The following is a 17,349-nucleotide window of genomic DNA, read 5'->3' on the forward strand; positions in this document are numbered from 1 at the left end:
ATTGGTAACACTCTTGGGTTTGTATGCTAGAGTTTTTACATGACCTTGACCACAACAAAATAAGGGGAGCGTGGTGGCCGACATATTGGCATATGGTTGGTTGGGTGGTTGGGCCGGATGAGTCTTTTCTAGCTTTATGAAGATTGAAATTTTTAGTAAGAACTGTGCATAAGCATGTGGTACAAAATATAGCATACTTATATTGTTGTTTGATTTCTCCTATTTGTTTCTCTGTTGTGTGATGACAATGAATGGAATCAATGCTATTTAAGTTTTTTAATATGTGTCCATGTGAGTTCTTATGCTACGTGTTATCCCTTGGGCTCAATAACAGAATTCCATGACCCACGTGGAGGCAACCCACGCATGGCAAGTGGTCATGGACCCAAGGGTAGGTGGGTTGGAGACTCACTAGTCTACGGATGCCATCCAAAATGACTACCCTCCAAAAATTTGTGTACTCTTATAAGGAAGGTTGCATTGGAAGAATCACTCTCCCATCTCTCTCTCTCTCTCTCTCGCGCAAGACACTGAGAAACATACCCAACCTCAACAAGACACCTCTCAAAGAGCCATCACAAATCTCTTCATAGTTTAGGCATCCGCATCAAAGCCCATCCCTACAAGTGTCTCCACCCCGACAACAAAGCCCACCACCCATACCACGTTTCAACTCCACACCCAAGGGGAGTTAAGTTCTCCATGGACAAGCCCAACCTATCCTAGAGGCCAATAACGCCCAAAGCACCACAACTTCCCATCTGCTGATAGAGGCAGATCCAAGAGATTCTCTACCGTTATGACATGCACCCATCCTAGAGGCCTAACATTCCTACCACTATCATATCACTTCTACCACTTGTATCATTTCTAGCCGAGGTGGGTATCGTCATTAGATGATCATGCCCTAATTCTCTCCATTGGTTTATAACATGTGCGTTAGAAGCTTTCTCTTTGCTTTTTCTTTCAAACTTCCATGGCTCAACATATCCATGTTACCATTGCATCACTTTTGGTCTCATAGACCCTTGGGGTCTTTTTGACACTTTCTTTCTTTCTAAGCATTTGGCAACAAGGGCAAAACTGTCTTGGTAGGGTGTCTAGGAAACGTGAGGATTTTAATATTGTCTTAAAGAGCAATGGGATTGTCTCACATGGCCAATGTGGCAATAGGGCGCACAATGGAAGGAGGAAGGTTGGTGCATCCAACTTAGCAATAAAGTATGGCCGTCCCCGCACGCGGTGGGGGGATATACGAACACTTTGGAAGTAGAAAAACAGAAACCTTCTGATGATTCTTATCGTCATTAAAGTGGCACCTATGATGATTACTTCTATTTATTAAAGTGAGACCTAGTGATGGTGGGAACAAATTATAAATTTGTGAATAGGGTTTACTATCCCTCAGAAAAAATAATTGCAGAACTAGTTTTGCAGTGTGAAAAAAGAACTTAACTTACACATCCAATTCCAAGAGTAGTCATTCCACCACTCAAATCAATAAAAAAATGAAAGATCAGGATGAATGACTTTCATGAGCCTTACCATTATAACGGACTTTCTGTAAGCAAAGCATGCTTGGTAACGACCCAAATCCGTTATCATCTCTTGCTTTTATCAAACTGCATCTCCACAAAGTATACCTAATTTCAAAATAACAAGGCTTGTTTTAAAATTACTTGAGCTTTTATTCTTAATCTTCTCTTAGATAATAAGATTGTTTGTCAAGGTCTCTCTACTGTTTACAGTGTGTTTACAACTGCCACTGACTTCATCCCGTGGTGAGCAATGAAAGATGATTCCTCAGTTGCTGCACATATCCGGTTGCCCACAAATCACCTTCCCATTTGGCCCATTTGGCCTTACATCTGTAGATCTCCTTCCTGTGGGCACTCCTCCCCACTATATTGACTACGAATGTCATTTCTCATGTCTCTGACCTCTGCAATTTTTACCTTCTCTTCTTGTTGTAAACTCTGGCAGCCATACAGACCTATGCTCTGATTGTGAAGTCTGGCAACCAGATAATCAAATTCTCTGGCCTCACCTCTCCCCTCCAGAGAGACGATTAATTGTAAGCCCAATAATTGAGGTAACAGGTTCAGTACATTGGAATTAGCACACATGCATATCTTGCTAACAACATGAGATTGACAAGAGAACTCAAAAGCATTAGAATTATAGACATGCAGCCAAAAACACCCCATTCAAAAGAACAATAACATTGCTGGACAGCTACAATCCTTAGTTTTTTTAGTTAAAAAAAATCTGGCACTGTTGACTTCATCGGCTGCTGAGATCACCGGCGATCATGGCTAAAGCTACTTGCATACCCTTAATACAACGCATATCAAAGTATTCATATCCAGCTATAGAAAGTTGTTTGGACTTCCACCTTCATATGTTTCACCAATGTATATTGGTTTGGACCGTACTGTTTTATTTAATAAAAATGAGGATAGCTACTTGATATAACACCTATGGCTTCCCCAAGCCCTCCTGCACTTTCCCTCCAATAGCCAGTCAAGCCTTGATGTCACCTCGTTATAAACTCGGTTAAATAAACCATCTGCTCTCATAAGCCACACATTTTCCTAATTAATACTAGAGGTCTCAACTGGCCTTAACTACCAGACCAAAACTTCAGTGATGTAAAGCTCTTCCTAGCAACTAGATGTGACATAGCAGAATAAAAGGCTTCCAAAAAGATAAATATTTGATAATATTAATAGTGCAATACACAATTATGACAGGTACTTCACCCACTTAAAAAGCTCTAAAGGCTGATTCTCATAAAATTCCACTTTAATGGGCCACAAGGATCACCTCAATCCCTCACTACAAGTAAACAAGGCTTTTCTACCAGCACAAAAACTGAACTCGTATGAGCAGAAGGTCCATTACCCAAATCAAAGGCCACAATATAGAAAGTCAATTGAAAGCTATAGTCAGCCACCTATCTAAACTAGGCAAAACCTCTGAGAAATCGCCAGAAACACTGCTCAATTTGGGACTTCCGAATCTAACTCTCTCCAAACACACCTCTAACCTTTGGGTTCTACTGGAGTTCAGAACCTACTCAAACAGAGTGAGCTACTCAAAAAGCAGCTTCTTTAACCTTTTGACACCATCCGCAGCCGTCTTGTTTGTCGGCTCTAGAACAAGGGCTTGCCTGAAATCTGCATCCACATGATTATAGACTCAACACTCAAACAACTCGTATGGGAACAGATAAGAATGCCTCTAACTGCTGTCTTTACACGAGACCTTGAAGCTTTACTCTATTTGTTTCTGTGGCACACTGGCAGGCAAAACAAGATGCCTAAATAAATAAATACAGGAGTGAAGAGTCAATATGATAGGATCACCTTCATCAGCCTCCTTATAGTAGCCAAGAAACTCCCGAGACGTAGCCCTTCTCAAGAAAGCTTTCACATTCTACATCCCCAAAACATAGACACGAAGGACAGGTGAGGTTTATCCCGCATTCAAAAGCCATTTGAAAACATGCGCAATCATTAATACAGACCTTCTTATCAAGGTCAATGGCCTTGCAACAGTCCGCCTCTGCTTGGTGGAAACTGCACCATTAAGCAAAGATTCACTATGTAACCTTTCCTGTTAAGGTAAGAGGAGACATGCAAGAGCAGAAACCGACGAAACTTACTTGTACATAGCTAGGTATGCTGCCGCTCGATTGCTGTAATAGGTCGCATTTTCTTCATCAAATCGTATGGCTTCAGAATAGCTCTCAATAGCAGCTCTGTAATCTTTCTTTTTGAATGCCACATTTCCCTGCATGGTAGTAGTTCGCAACAAGTAAGATTCTGCTAGAGCTGCAAGAGGAAGACAACACAACAAAACCAACAACAAGCCCAAAGCCTCTATTACTTGTGGTCTTTGTTGGACACCTGAAAGCCTTTACCTTCTCTTTGGCTACCTCTGCAGCATCCGGCCTCGGAGCTACTTTAGCAGCTTCATGGTTGCTACTTATGTAAGCCTCTGCTTCCTTCTGAAGGAGTGGGAAGAGTGCACTCATAGCATCAAGCAAAAAGCAATCTGCCCCATGCTTGGCAATTAAAGAGGCAGCACTCGGACAGCCATCAAATTTTCCCATGGGTATGCTCACCTAAAGATAAAAGGGCAAGAATTTCATTCGAAGATTCCTAAATGGCAGGCTCTGTTTAACCTTCACCCCCTTCAATGTCAATAAACATACCTGGCAACAACCCGACATGCTAGCGACACTTAAAAGAGTGAAAGCCCGATCCTGAAAATCTGCTTGTACAGACTCTTTTGTCCGCAGCTTTGGAGGTGCGCCTGGTGCAGTTGGTATCACTAAAATCCCATTCTGCATGTCCAATGGCAGCATGTAAGCACTAACCATATCAAAGGACCCAGGTGCCTTATTATTTTCTAGCTATAACTAATGTGACCCAATTTCATCAAACCAAAAGCATTCACACAAACGTTTTTAAAGTCAACTCATATTTCATCAAACCAAAAACCTGCGTACAAGTTCCTATCCCAGAACTAAAATCATACCAATAAAAGCTCGCTCATGGCAATCCGAACCTCATTTCTTAACTTCAAGGACTCCGATACAAGCTCTGAATTCGTTTCAAGAGCTGCCTTCACATGTTCAGAGATTCCCGGATCGGAGGCAGACTTGATACTGCGGATCCACTCCTCATGGTTCAACTTAAATTCATGTCTGAACAATTTTAAATAAACAAATGTCACATATGTTTTTTAAAACAAATAATAGCTTGCTTAAAATCGTTAAAATCAATCAGCCACATGATGATTGCTAATCTGCAACACAATCCATAGAAGATAAATACACACCCTTGAAGCAGCTGAAATGCATCCCTCACAGCTTTCAAAGCAGAAACTCCACGTTCCACTTTCCCCCTCTCCCCATCCACCCGGAAGCACACAAAGGACATCTTAAGACTGGGAATCTTCGATGCAAAGTACTCTCCGAGCTTTACTCGTGTTACTGCTTGCTCTGATTCAATAAAACCATCATCCTTGCAACATTAGATGCATACCAACAATGGAACTGGATGCAAACTAAAACATAGAGCAAGATCACATACTTCCGAAGGCTTTTTCAATGGCACTGGTAACCATCGACAGTTGCCTACTCTCAGAAGCTGAGAGAATGTCAAAACAATCATCAGCAATAAGAACACGCATTGGTTGCTTAACTTCTGAATAAGGTTGCCGAAGTAGAATATGGCCAACTTTTTGCAAAACATTTGGATCCCTAGCAAACCAACCTGAAAGACAAAAGAGGGGACAATAAAGGATACTGAGTTTGTGGTATGAATATGTTTGCCAGTAGAAGAATTGAAATTTCGATAAAGAAAGAATACACACCAACTGTATCAAGGCTTTGCGACACGGGCACCACACCAATGCATGACACAGCTCCATGCGATGGTCGAAACCCTAGGATGCCACAGTACGCTGCTGGTATTCTCACACCACCACCAGTGTCTGTGCCTGGTCAAAGAAAAAGGCACATTAATCTGCTCTTATCTCACAAACAGCTTTGCGAAGGAGATAGAGGTCACTTGAAAGAACAAATAAAATGAAAAGTCCCCTTGTTAGCATACTTAAGCATACACTAGCAAACAAAAATAACTTGTCCTCGAAAACAAGAAAGTTCAAAATATTATAAGATGCACTCTGAACTTGGGTGCCACATGGCATACTAATCAATATTATGAGCCAATTTTGGTTTAGTGATATACATTGTGCCCTGTTGTCAGTCCTGGTCAAGCCAAACACCATCTGGTGAGTATGTCCAGGCAGTCTTCCATACATGATCCCGCACCCACTTGAAGTCAAGATGTGTACAGATGTCATGGTAGCTTATTAGGCCAAGTGCCGGGCTCCAAACATCAAGGCAAACAAGTTAAGTAGCAAATCTCTTACTGTGGAAAGGGTGGACAGCAACATGAACAGCCCATAGGGCAGTTTTGGACCTAGTTTTGGGCAGCACAAGTATGTGCACACCAGCCTGGCCAAGGGCCTAAGGTTCATGCACCTTTTGTGTTAGTTGGGCAAAACTTTGTCTATAAATAGGTCCAGCCTCCGTCATTTGAGCATCTGTTTCCCACCGCAGGGGCAGGTCCTAGGCATAAGGAGAAGCATCTAGGCCAGACAACAACACTCCACTTCATAGAAAAACGGGATTCCAAAGAATACTGAGAGTGTAAGGATCAAATACATGCGAACCCTCTTGGGTATAGATAACCCACATCAAGCCCAAGATCGATGTCCGTGATAAAACTTGGCTAGCATCTCACCTCCCAGCCATAGGCTCCCGTTCAAAACCATCCCAAAGCTTGACGACCAAATTGCTAGCTTTGCCTAGACAGCAAAGATTCCTCATAATAAGCATAAAAGCGAGCCGATAAGTACTTATTCATTGTCTAGTCTTGGCTATTATTAGCACCCAGCCCTATTATTAGTTTTTATTGTCTTTAGCCACTGGTATACTTTTAATTGACCCAAGGCCAATTCATGTTAAGAAACATATTTTCACCCCCCCTCATTTTTAACTTAGTTGGGTAACTCAGAGGCTCTTTGGCTTGGTTACTCTCTAGCTCAGAGGTTACTTTTAGAGATGGTCGGGTTGATTGCCACTCCCCCAAGATACTACTTTGGCTACTCTCTGGTGGTCAAGTGTTCAACATTTGCATATCATTTTGCCTACTCACTGGTGGCTTTCAAAATTGATTTTGGTTCCGGTAGTGGTTGGTAGCTTCTTTGTTGTTCAGTGTCGACGTTGACTCGATGCTTTTTACTAATGCACATGCACTCACATACTCATTTGGTTGTGGTGTTTTTACAAAGACTTTTCTCTTCAGTTTCAAACTTCCTCTTGCGTGCTCATATCAACCACATTTTACATCCACTTTTGACTTATGGTCACTCGCATACGACTGAAATTTGGTGGCGAAAAATTACAAGGGTTACATGAAAATAATTTGTCGATGATGATGATGTCATTGCGACCCGTGTCAGTGTCGTTGCTCTTGGTGAAGCCCAATCACATGGTAGTATTTGAAAAATATTCATTAAGGCTCCCATGTGAACTGCCTCTAATAGAGGGCTCTTTTACACCTCTTTTAATGATTAAAAGTTTAACCCTTTGTTTTTTTGTTCTTTTTTTTTTTAAGATAACCTTATCTTCTTATGTGTGCTGCACCATACTCTGGTTGCTGTTGGGGTAAAGGCGTTATGCCCACCCTTATAGTGTGTACAAGCCCATAAGTTATAGTACATAGTACACTTAGTACTTTTAATGTACTAAGTGCACTATGTGTACTAGTGCAATATACATGTGTGATAGGGGAGTCACACACTCATGCTTTTCATGAGTTGACTTATCCCCACAACTCTCTCTCTCTCTCTCTCCCTTGCTTCTCTGTGTATGTCTCCCATGAATGAACTCTAAACCCTAATTCAGGTTTCTCCCCATCAACTGGTATCAGAGCCTCTGCCCTTTTGAATCTCTCTGCTGCATAGGCTGCACTGTGGCCAGATAGTGCTGCCCCATCACCCAAGTCAAGGCCATCCTGCCAGTAGCGTGGGCTGCCCATCCACTCAGGCGCAGCCAATCAAGCGAAGAAGATAGGCGAGCGAACTGAAGCGTGGAGTTCTATCTTGGTGGCGGGCGTTGAATCAAGCCGTCAACTGGCTGCTGGGCATAGAAGGCGCTAGGCGAATACGCCAGCGCTAAGTGAAGCAAAGGACGACTTGACACAAGGCGTGTAGCGTCGGCTGGTCCAAAAGCGAGCGAAGGCAGCAGCCAAAACAGGTGGCGCTCATAAGCGTGCGAATCAGTAAGCGATAGGCGAACGTCGAGCGTGGAGCACTGGCAGCGAAGGCTAGTAGGCCCCGGCGCCCGTCAACTCGCGTAGCCAACAACCGCTGGTCACCGTAGCGCTACTAAGCGAAGCTAGTCCACATAGCGAGCGAAGGCACCAGCGCTTGGCGAAGGCAGCAGTACAAAGCCCAGCGCTTCGTCTAGCGTTTCTTCTCACGCTGAAGGAAGGGCGGGTTTCATCTCCTTACTCCTTTACCCCAGGAGTCTTGAAGCTCTTCAGCAGAGGGTAAACCAGTCCCTACCTACATAGCTGCAGGATCATCAGCATCTGCATCAAGAAAGCACCAGCATTAGAAGTGCCCCCCCCCACCTGAAAAGAAGCCTGCAAGCAGCAGCATCAACAGCAAAATCGACGCTCTCCTTTCCTGCAAGAAAAATCAGAAATTTCAGAGGTATTTTTTGCCTCTAATTTTTTGCGAATTTCTTATCAATTTAATCAATTGAGCAGGTACAGGTGCTCAATTGCTCAATTTTTGAGCAAAATTGGCAAAATTGGGTGACATTGGTCACAATCAGGATCAATTTGCAGGAAATTGGTCACAATCAGGATCAATTTGCAGGAAATTGGATGTCGAAATTTGGGGCTTTTGATGTAATTGTGCAATTAAGCACTCATACATGCTGTATGATGTGAAAAATCGCACATTTGGGCAAAGTTGCAGCAAATTGCAGTGCAAATCAAGGGGCTTTTGTGCCGATTTGGTTGATTTGCATGCAGGCAATCGCATTTGATGCTGTGAATAATGTGCTGATGCCTTACAAGCACTCAATGTGCCTGTAAATCAAGGGGCTTTCATGTATTTGATGTATATGTGGCCAGGGGGAAGCATCGTGAACACTCTGGATGCCTTCATGTGCGTCAATGTACCATGCATGATCAGAATTTGATCTCAAATCAAGGGGCTTTTCAAGTTCGTATGCTTGTTGAGCTTGGCAAAGCAGCAGGCAAGACATTTATGCCTTGAATCCTCAAAAATCAGCTTGCAGTCAAGGGGCTTTTGCCCAATTTCTGTTCGGGACTGTTGTATGCAGTGTACAGGACTGTAAAAGTCTGATTTTCACTCATTTGAACAGCCAAGAGAGCATTTATTGCTATTGTACCTGCTGGTACAGATTTGGCACAGCTTTGTGCATGTTTTGGCATGGCTGTACACTGTTTTGAGTGATCAAAAGGTTCAAATTCAGCTGCTGAAATTGCCGGTACAGGTTTGGTACATCATTGGTGAGCGCTTAGTACTGCTGTACAGTACTTTGGAAGGGCAAAAGAGCACATTTGAGATGCTGTCCAAAATCTGCAACAACCAGATTTTGGTGTTTTCATCACAAAAAGTGGGAGAAAAGTTGCATTCTTGCTTCCACAGTGGGAGATAAAGCTTGGGAGAACATTTGTGAGCACTTTGTGTGCTTTGGGTGCAGTGTTTGCACATCTTTTGGTGCAGTGTTTGCACATTTGCAGGGAGTCAAGCATTACAGGTTGCATTTTGCTATGGCAACCACAGGTGAGAGCTCTTCATTGCTTCACATCAAGAAGCTTGAAGGCTCACATAATTATGATATTTGGCAAACCCAGTGCTACAATGTGTTGCTCCAGAAAAAGCAGCACAAGCCTATCAAAGAAAGGGGTGTGATGCCCGCTTCTCTTACAGCTGAAGAGTGGGAAGATATGGATGAGCTGGCAAGATCTACTATCATGTTATCTGTGTCAGACTCATTACTTTTCAGCATTCGTGAAGAGAAGACAGCTTGGGGAATGTGGCAGAGATTGCAGGACTTGTATGCCCAACAAAGTGCCTCAAGCAAAGTGTATTGGTTGAAGAAACTCATAGGTCTTCAGATGAAGGAAGGGGCATCTATGACAGCCCATCTCAATGAGTTTAATGGTATTGTCAGCCAAGTCATTAATCAAAAGTTGGCAATGGACGATGAGTTCAAAGCCACTTTTTTGTTATGCACTTTGCCAGAGAGTTGGGACACATTCAGGACAGCCACTAGCAATTCGAATGCTATGCTGTCATATGCAGATGTTGAGGGTGCTCTTCTTCAAGAAGAGATGAACAGGAAAAACAACTCTGTTGGAAAGTCAAATGCAATGAATGCACGTGGGAGATCCCAGCAAAGGGGGAAAAGCCAAGAAAGGGGAAGGAGCAAGTCTCGCTCCAAAAAGGATTTGGAATGCCATTATTGTGGCAAGAAGGGACACATCAAAAAGCAATGCTATAAATGGAAAAATGATCAAAAGGAAAAGGGAAAAGGCAAAGACAAAAAGAAGGATGAGGCCAAAGATGTAAAGCCAAAGGGCAAAAGTGGAGTCAAGATCGAAGAAATCAATGTGTCACATGCAGGTGGCAGTGAGGATGAGGTCCTCTTTACGTCTTCACTTGATGCCCATTCACTTCTTACAGGTGGTCATGGTATGCACTCATGGATCATTGATTCAGGTGCCTCCTTTCATGTCACAGGTTGCAGAGACTTGTTTGTCAGGTATACTGCTGGCAATGAAGGAGTGGTTTATTTGGGTGATAACCATGCATGCAAAATTCTTGGCAGAGGTGATGTGAGGCTTGTATTTTCAGATGGCTCACAGCTTATGCTCCATGATGTCAGGCATGTGCCTGAGATCAAGAAGAATCTGCTTTCTACTGGACAGCTTGATGATGCTGATTATGTTACCACATTTGGTAGTGGAAAGTGGAAGATTAGTAAGGGCTCACTGGTTGTTGCCAGAGGCTCTAAGGTGGACACTCTTTACTTTATGCATGCAGGTGTTTGTCACCATGCTAATGTAAATGCAACCGAGCTGCCGGAAATCTCTATGTGGCATAGCCGGTTGGGACACATGAGTGTCAAAGGAATGGAGCAATTGTCTCGTTTGGGTTACTTGCCTTCTCTAAAGTTTTCAAGTTTTCAGTTTTGTGAGCATTGTATATATGGTAGGCAACTACAGTGCCCCCACAAGAAAGCTCTTGGACAGAAAGATGCTCAGTTAGAGCTTGTGCATACAGATGTATGTGAGATGCCTCAGCTTTCTTTGGGAGGGGCAAAATATTTTGTGTCTTTCATTGATGATGCCACACGCAAGGTGTGGGTTTATCCTCTTCGTTTGAAGAGTGATACATTCTCAGTGTTTCAGAAGTTTGTTGCTCTTGTTGAGAATCAAACTGGCAAAACACTGAAGGCTTTGCGTTCCGACAATGGTGGAGAGTATACGTCCAAACAGTTTCAGGACTTTTGTGATGCTAAAGGCATCAAGAGGGAGCTCTCTACTCCTTATGATCCTCCACAAAACGGGACAGCAGAGAGGATGAACAGGACCATACAGGAGAAGGTCCGTTCTATGTTGTCACATGCTGCATTACCTCATGGTTTTTGGGCTGAAGCTGTTATGACAGCCGTTCACCTTATAAACAGGTCACCTAACACGAGGCTTGGTGGAAAAGTGCCAGAAGAAGTATGGACAGGGAAGCCTCCGTCATACAAGCACTTGAGAGTGTTTGGTTGCGTTGCGTACGTGCACATACGCAGGGAAAAGCGCACCAAACTTGATCCTAAGTCTCACAAATGCATATTCCTAGGATATGGTGACAAAGGTGAAATGGGGTATAGACTTTGGGATCCCATGAATAGAAAGATCATACGCAGCAATGATGTCATTTTTGATGAAACATGCATGTATAAGGAGCCTGCAAGGCAACAGGAGCCTAGCAGAGTCATCTTTGATGATGATGGACATCATGGACAACAACGAAGGGCTGTAAATCAGCCATTACAGCAGGAAAACCAGCCCTTAAATGGTGCTGAAAATGGTCCAAATGGACAGCCAGATATGGCAGAAGATATCCCTATGGATATACCACAGTTAGAGGATATACCGGGCATGATTTTTCAGCCTTATGGCATGGAACAGGAGCCACCAATGGGTGATATGCAGGCTGGACAGCAACCTGCAAATGATGGTCATTGGGTACGGAGGTCCACTAGACCCTCCAGAGCCCCTGACAGGTTTGTTCCAGGGGTTGACTATTTGATGCTTACTGACTGTGGAGAGCCCTCATGTTATAAAGAGGCTTTACAGAGGGCAGACAAGGCTCTATGGGAGCATGCCATGAAGTCAGAGATGGATTCTCTGCATAAAAATGGAACATGGAAGTTGGTGCCTTTGCCTGCAGGCAAGAAGGTTTTGCCATGCAAGTGGGTATACAGGCTCAAAGTTGCATCAGATGCTAAGCCAAGATACAAAGCCAGGTTAGTGGCTAAGGGCTTCAAGCAGGAATATGGTGTGGACTTTGATGAGATCTTCTCTCCAGTGGTCAAAATGACCACACTTAGAGCTGTGTTAGCTTTGGTTGCACATGATGATCTGGACTTGATTCAGATGGATGTGAAGACTGCTTTTCTTCACGGTGATCTCCATGAGGAGATATATATGCAGCAGCCAGAGGGTTATGCAGTAAGTGGAAAGGAGAAGCTTGTATGCAAGCTGAAAAAGAGTCTTTATGGGCTCAAACAGGCACCAAGGGAATGGTATCATAAATTTGATACATTCATGAAATCTCAGAAATTCAGGAGAAGTGACATAGATCACTGCTTGTACACCAAGAAAGCTTTGGATGGCAGTCTATTGATTCTCATTTTGTATGTTGATGATATGTTGATTGCCGGGAAATCTCGTAAAGAGATGGATGCCTTGAAGAAGAGGCTGCATGAGACCTTTGATATGAAGGATCTGGGTGATGCAAATCACATCTTGGGTATGCGGATACTTCGGGACAGAAATCAGCATGTGTTGTATTTGTCTCAGAAGGAATACATTGGCAAAGTCTTGCAGAGGTTCAATATGGACGGGGGGAAGAAAGCTAGTACTCCTTTGCCTCCATATGTGAAACTCAGTGCTATGGACAGCCCACAGTCAGATAGAGACAGGGCTGATATGGCCAAAATTCCGTATGCTTCAGCTTGTGGCAGTCTCATGTATGCCATGGTTGCTACTAGGCCGGACATTGCATTTGCAGTGGGAGTGGTTTCTAGATACATGGCCAACCCTGGCAAGAAGCATTGGGAAGCAGTGAAAGGTGTCATGAGATACCTGAAAGGCACACAGGATATGTGCATATGTTTTGGCAAACAGGATGCATTGGTGCATGGTTACACGGATTCGGATTATGCCGGTCATCCAGATAACCGGAAGTCTACTACCGGTTATGTGTTTACATTCACAGGAGGTGCTGTGTCATGGATATCCAGGATGCAGAAGTGCACAGCCTTATCTACTACAGAGGCCGAGTATATTGCAGCCACAGAGGCTTGCAAGGAGGCATTATGGCTATCTCGGTTAGTGGTTGATTTGGGTTATACAGGGGATATTCCATTGTTGCATTGTGACAGTCAGAGTGCCATCCAGTTGGCAAAGAACCCTGTCTTTCATGCAAAGACGAAGCATGTGGATGTGAAGTATCACTTCATCAGAGAGGTGATAGAGAACAAGCAAATTCAGCTTGTTAAGATTCATACGAATGACAACCCGGCTGATCTGTTGACGAAGAGTTTGCCTCCGGAGCGGTTTGCTCATTGCAGACACTTGATGGGCATTGGATGAGGCCATTTTCAGCCTTGATATGGTCTTGTATATTATCATGTACATGCTGATTTTTTCTTTTCCTTTACTTAAGGGCACTTTGCCTTTAAGTGGGAGGTTGTTGGGGTAAAGGCGTTATGCCCACCCTTATAGTGTGTACAAGCCCATAAGTTATAGTACATAGTACACTTAGTACTTTTAATGTACTAAGTGCACTATGTGTACTAGTGCAATATACATGTGTGATAGGGGAGTCACACACTCATGCTTTTCATGAGTTGACTTATCCCCACAACTCTCTCTCTCTCTCTCTCCCTTGCTTCTCTGTGTATGTCTCCCATGAATGAACTCTAAACCCTAATTCAGGTTTCTCCCCATCAGTTGCGCTAGAGTTTTCTTAGAGATGTGCTCTTGTACTAGCAGTGAGACGACTGCCAGCAGCTACTACGACTGCTGTTTGACGCAGCTGCTCGTTTTGTCTGCTTACGTAAACTGCTTCTCTCTTCCTCTTCGGCGTCGACCTTGTGAGCCTAGTACAATTCTTCTCTACTCGTCTGCTGCTTCTTACACTGTTGCGCTGCACTTCTTTTCTCTCGGTGTTGATGCGATGGAGGCTGCTCCTCTCATTCAATTTTGGAAGTACAGATGCGGGTTATGAGCCCTGAAAAGTCGGCGACGATGCGGGAGCATATTAACAAGCTGCAGGCTCTTCAACAGGAAGTTCTTCAGGCTGGGAAGGAGATATCGTCAGAGGACATGGCCATCACGTTAATGTCACATTTGCCCTCTTCTTACTCAGCATTTTACTCCTCTTTGATTACCAGTGGCAGGCTCAGCACCATCACGTGGGAGGAGCTTGTGCCCATGGTCCTGGACTAGGAGGAACGATTCACGAACCCTCCTCAGGGTGGAGGTTCGGAGGCCTTAACTGGCCAACGGTCGAAAGGCCGTAACTCGGGCAAAGGGAAGGCTTCCTCGGAGAAGTCTTCTGAGAAGAAGTCCGACGCTGACCGCGAGAAACTGAAGGCAGAGAGGACCTGTAATGATTGTGGCGAGAAAGGCCACTATTGGAGGCAGTGTCCCAAGCGGAAGACTGAGAAGGGTGAAGATTCCTCAATAGCAATCATGAAGACTCCGGCTTTTGTGCACCTGGAGGTGATGGACACTGATGCTTCATTTTCTTCAGGCAAGGAGGAGATTGGAGGACTCTCTGCAATGGATACTCGGGAGTGGATTCTCGATAGTGGTGCTTCCAGGCACATGACTCCTTCCCGTTCCGGTTTACAGGATCTCTGCAAGCTTTCTGGTCATATTCTTACTGGTGATACATCCACTATCCCAGTTCACAGTGAGGGCAAGATGGAGATAGTTTCCGATGGCAGAGAGGGGAAGCATTCCTCCCAGGTGTTGTATGTTCCGGCACTTGGTTTTAATCTGTTATCAGTGCATCAGGTTTGCAAGACTGGCGTACGGGTGGAGTTTGATGAGCATTTTGTTGCTCTCCGGGACAAAGCAACAAGCCAAGTGGTTTGGGAAGGTGGAGTGGAGAATGGAGTTTACAGGCTTTCAGCACTCTCTCTCCCAGGTCCTCAGGTTTGTGATGGTCGTAGTGTTTGGGACATAGGACTTCCAGTAGTTGAGGATGTTCTTTCCACGGGGACCTTTCGGAAAGCCAGGCAAGTGGCAGGTGCTTACTTGCAGAAGGAGGTGGGGTTTCTCCAAGCTTTGTGGTTCCGGATTCAGAGGGGGTGGTTGACAGGTTTCATCAGGTTTCCAGGACTTGTTTTTGCACCGTAACAGGTGTTGATCCTTGTGAGCAGTGTGATGTCTCTGAGACTCAGACGCTGTATGGTTCATTGATCTGGTTGATGGACACCAGATTGGACGGGAGCTTCTTGATGAGGCGGTTGAGCTCATGGTTGCAAATGTCTCTTTGGGAGGCAGGATTGCGTTTCCTGTGGTTTCTGCGGCATGCGAAGGATCATGGACTCTTGTACACAAGAGGGGGATTGTTGGATGAAGTCCAACTCCACGGTCAGAGTGACTCAGTTTGGGGAGGAGATCCGGACACGAGGGGATCTACTTCAGGCCCAGGAGCAGTTTTACGGAGCAGTTGGAGACAGTTATCTTTTGCCTTGTCAAGAACAGAGGCAGAGTACCGGGTTGTTTGTGATGCTGTTTGTGAGGTGGTGATGCAGAGGTTGCATGGCAGGTTTGGGCTTCCACTGGTGGAACCCATGGTCATCCAGAAGCACTTTGTTCGTGAACAGATCGTTGCTGATGACATCTTGCTGGAGTTCTGTTCGACGGAAGACAGTACGGTGGACCTCTTCACGAAGTCGCTGTCTCAGGATTTGCTCAGGCGGCACCCCAGCTCCCAGTGGTTGGTTACACAGCCAGGAGCTGAGAGGGGGTGTTAGAAGTCATCTCCTGTCTAGTTTTATACACCAGGGCCTTTGTTGTGGGTGTGCCCGCCCTTATCATTTTTCCTCACTCCCCGCATTTTTTCCCTGTTTTTTTCCATTGGCTGGGGAGGCAGCCCTGAGGCGGCTGGAGGATCAGTAGCTGGCCGACTGCCTGGACATCAGTCGTGGACCTCTGTGATGCTGGCCGACTGGATGTATGCAGTCGTGGGCTTCATCTGCTGCTGACCGACTGCTGATGCAATCGTGGAGACCTCTTCAGCAGGCCAACTGCCTATCTGGGGGCATATAAATAGGCCCCCAGCCCCCATACCATATTTGTATCATTCCGGGATCTTCTTGTGTATATCAGAGCAGAGTTACACGCCTACTTCTCTCTCTCTTGTGCTGTTTTTCTGCCTGCGTTTTTTGCTCTTGTGTTCCCAGATCTGGTCATCATCTCCGCTGCGTATTCTGACAGCGTGATGGTGCTCCTGCTCCACGCACTCTACACTCCTGTGCTCCATTCGTCGGTGTTTGTCCAACTAGTATCCCTCCCCCCAATAAATAGGGAAGGAACGCCCAAAAAGCACACGCTATCAATAGCGGACCAAAAAGCACATGTCCGCCCACAACAGTGCACTGGCAAGAGTTTGCACGGTTGGTGAGGCCTCCTTCATAATGGTCCGCACAAGCACCGAGTGCGCCTTCAAATCACAATCCTCCCAGTCTTGTAATTCCACAAGGAATTCATCCTCCTGAACTTGGGTCCAACGCCTAAAGTTTTGAACCTTGGGCTTTTTCTCAGTGCCTTGAACAATCTCCCACAAACCCTCATGAATAAACCAGACCTCCAGATTCAACTTCCAATGAGCATAGTTGGTTCCATCCAACTTGTCCTCCTTGTTCGTACAAAGGGGAGCAACAAAGTATGTTGCAAAAACCGCAAATCTCAGCACCCCAAGACTTCTCTCGAGCACTTTCCAACGGAGCAAGGCACAAGAACCAATCAACCCCGGTATTTTGCAGCACCTAGGGAGAGTCTCCCAGGCTGCCGGTTTTTTGGCTGATTACCTGCTCGCTGAAGCTCCCCGCCTCACCCTGCTCTGCGCACCCTCGCTCCCCCCCCCTCCTCGCGCCTGTTTCCTTCCGCCCCCCGCTTGCTTCCCTCTGCTCGCCGCTGCGCCCCCCCTCTCCTTCCTCGCTGCTGCGCCGCCCCCCCCCTCCTTCCTCGCTGCTGCGCCCCCCTCTTCGCCATTTCGCCTCCCCCCCCCCCCCCCCCCCCCCCCCGCTGCCGCCTGTTCGCCATCACCCCCCCCGCTGCCGCCTGTTCCCCCCCGCTGCCGCCTGTTCGCCATCCCTCCCCCGCTACCGCCTGTTGTCATCCCCCCCCCCGCTGCCGCCTGGTCGCCCCCCCGCCTCTTCGCCTGCTATCGCCGCCTCCATTCAGCAGCGCCCCGCCTCCCTCC

General features: G+C 45.5%; 1 protein-coding gene across 1 annotated transcript in view; it reads right to left on the reverse strand.

The window, feature by feature from the left end:
- Nucleotides 1-2,698: 2,698 nt before the first annotated feature.
- LOC147635816 (translocon at the outer membrane of chloroplasts 64-like) overlaps nucleotides 2,699-17,349 on the reverse strand; it is a 46,875-nt gene continuing 32,224 nt past the window's right edge. The window contains exons 4-13 of the mRNA XM_086801163.1: nucleotides 5,386-5,511; nucleotides 5,103-5,285; nucleotides 4,849-5,011; nucleotides 4,546-4,714; nucleotides 4,220-4,351; nucleotides 3,926-4,129; nucleotides 3,668-3,795; nucleotides 3,530-3,581; nucleotides 3,369-3,438; nucleotides 2,699-3,179 (exon numbers count right to left, since the gene is read on the reverse strand). Coding sequence (XP_086657289.1) covers nucleotides 3,094-3,179; nucleotides 3,369-3,438; nucleotides 3,530-3,581; nucleotides 3,668-3,795; nucleotides 3,926-4,129; nucleotides 4,220-4,351; nucleotides 4,546-4,714; nucleotides 4,849-5,011; nucleotides 5,103-5,285; nucleotides 5,386-5,511 — 1,313 coding nt within the window. The 3' untranslated portion in view covers nucleotides 2,699-3,093. The remainder of the gene's footprint in view (nucleotides 3,180-3,368; nucleotides 3,439-3,529; nucleotides 3,582-3,667; nucleotides 3,796-3,925; nucleotides 4,130-4,219; nucleotides 4,352-4,545; nucleotides 4,715-4,848; nucleotides 5,012-5,102; nucleotides 5,286-5,385; nucleotides 5,512-17,349) is intronic.

This window comes from Cibotium barometz, chromosome 8 (genome assembly GCF_041138505.1).
Source record: "Cibotium barometz isolate CiBa-2024 chromosome 8, ASM4113850v1, whole genome shotgun sequence".
Taxonomy (NCBI): Eukaryota; Viridiplantae; Streptophyta; class Polypodiopsida; order Cyatheales; family Cibotiaceae; genus Cibotium; species Cibotium barometz.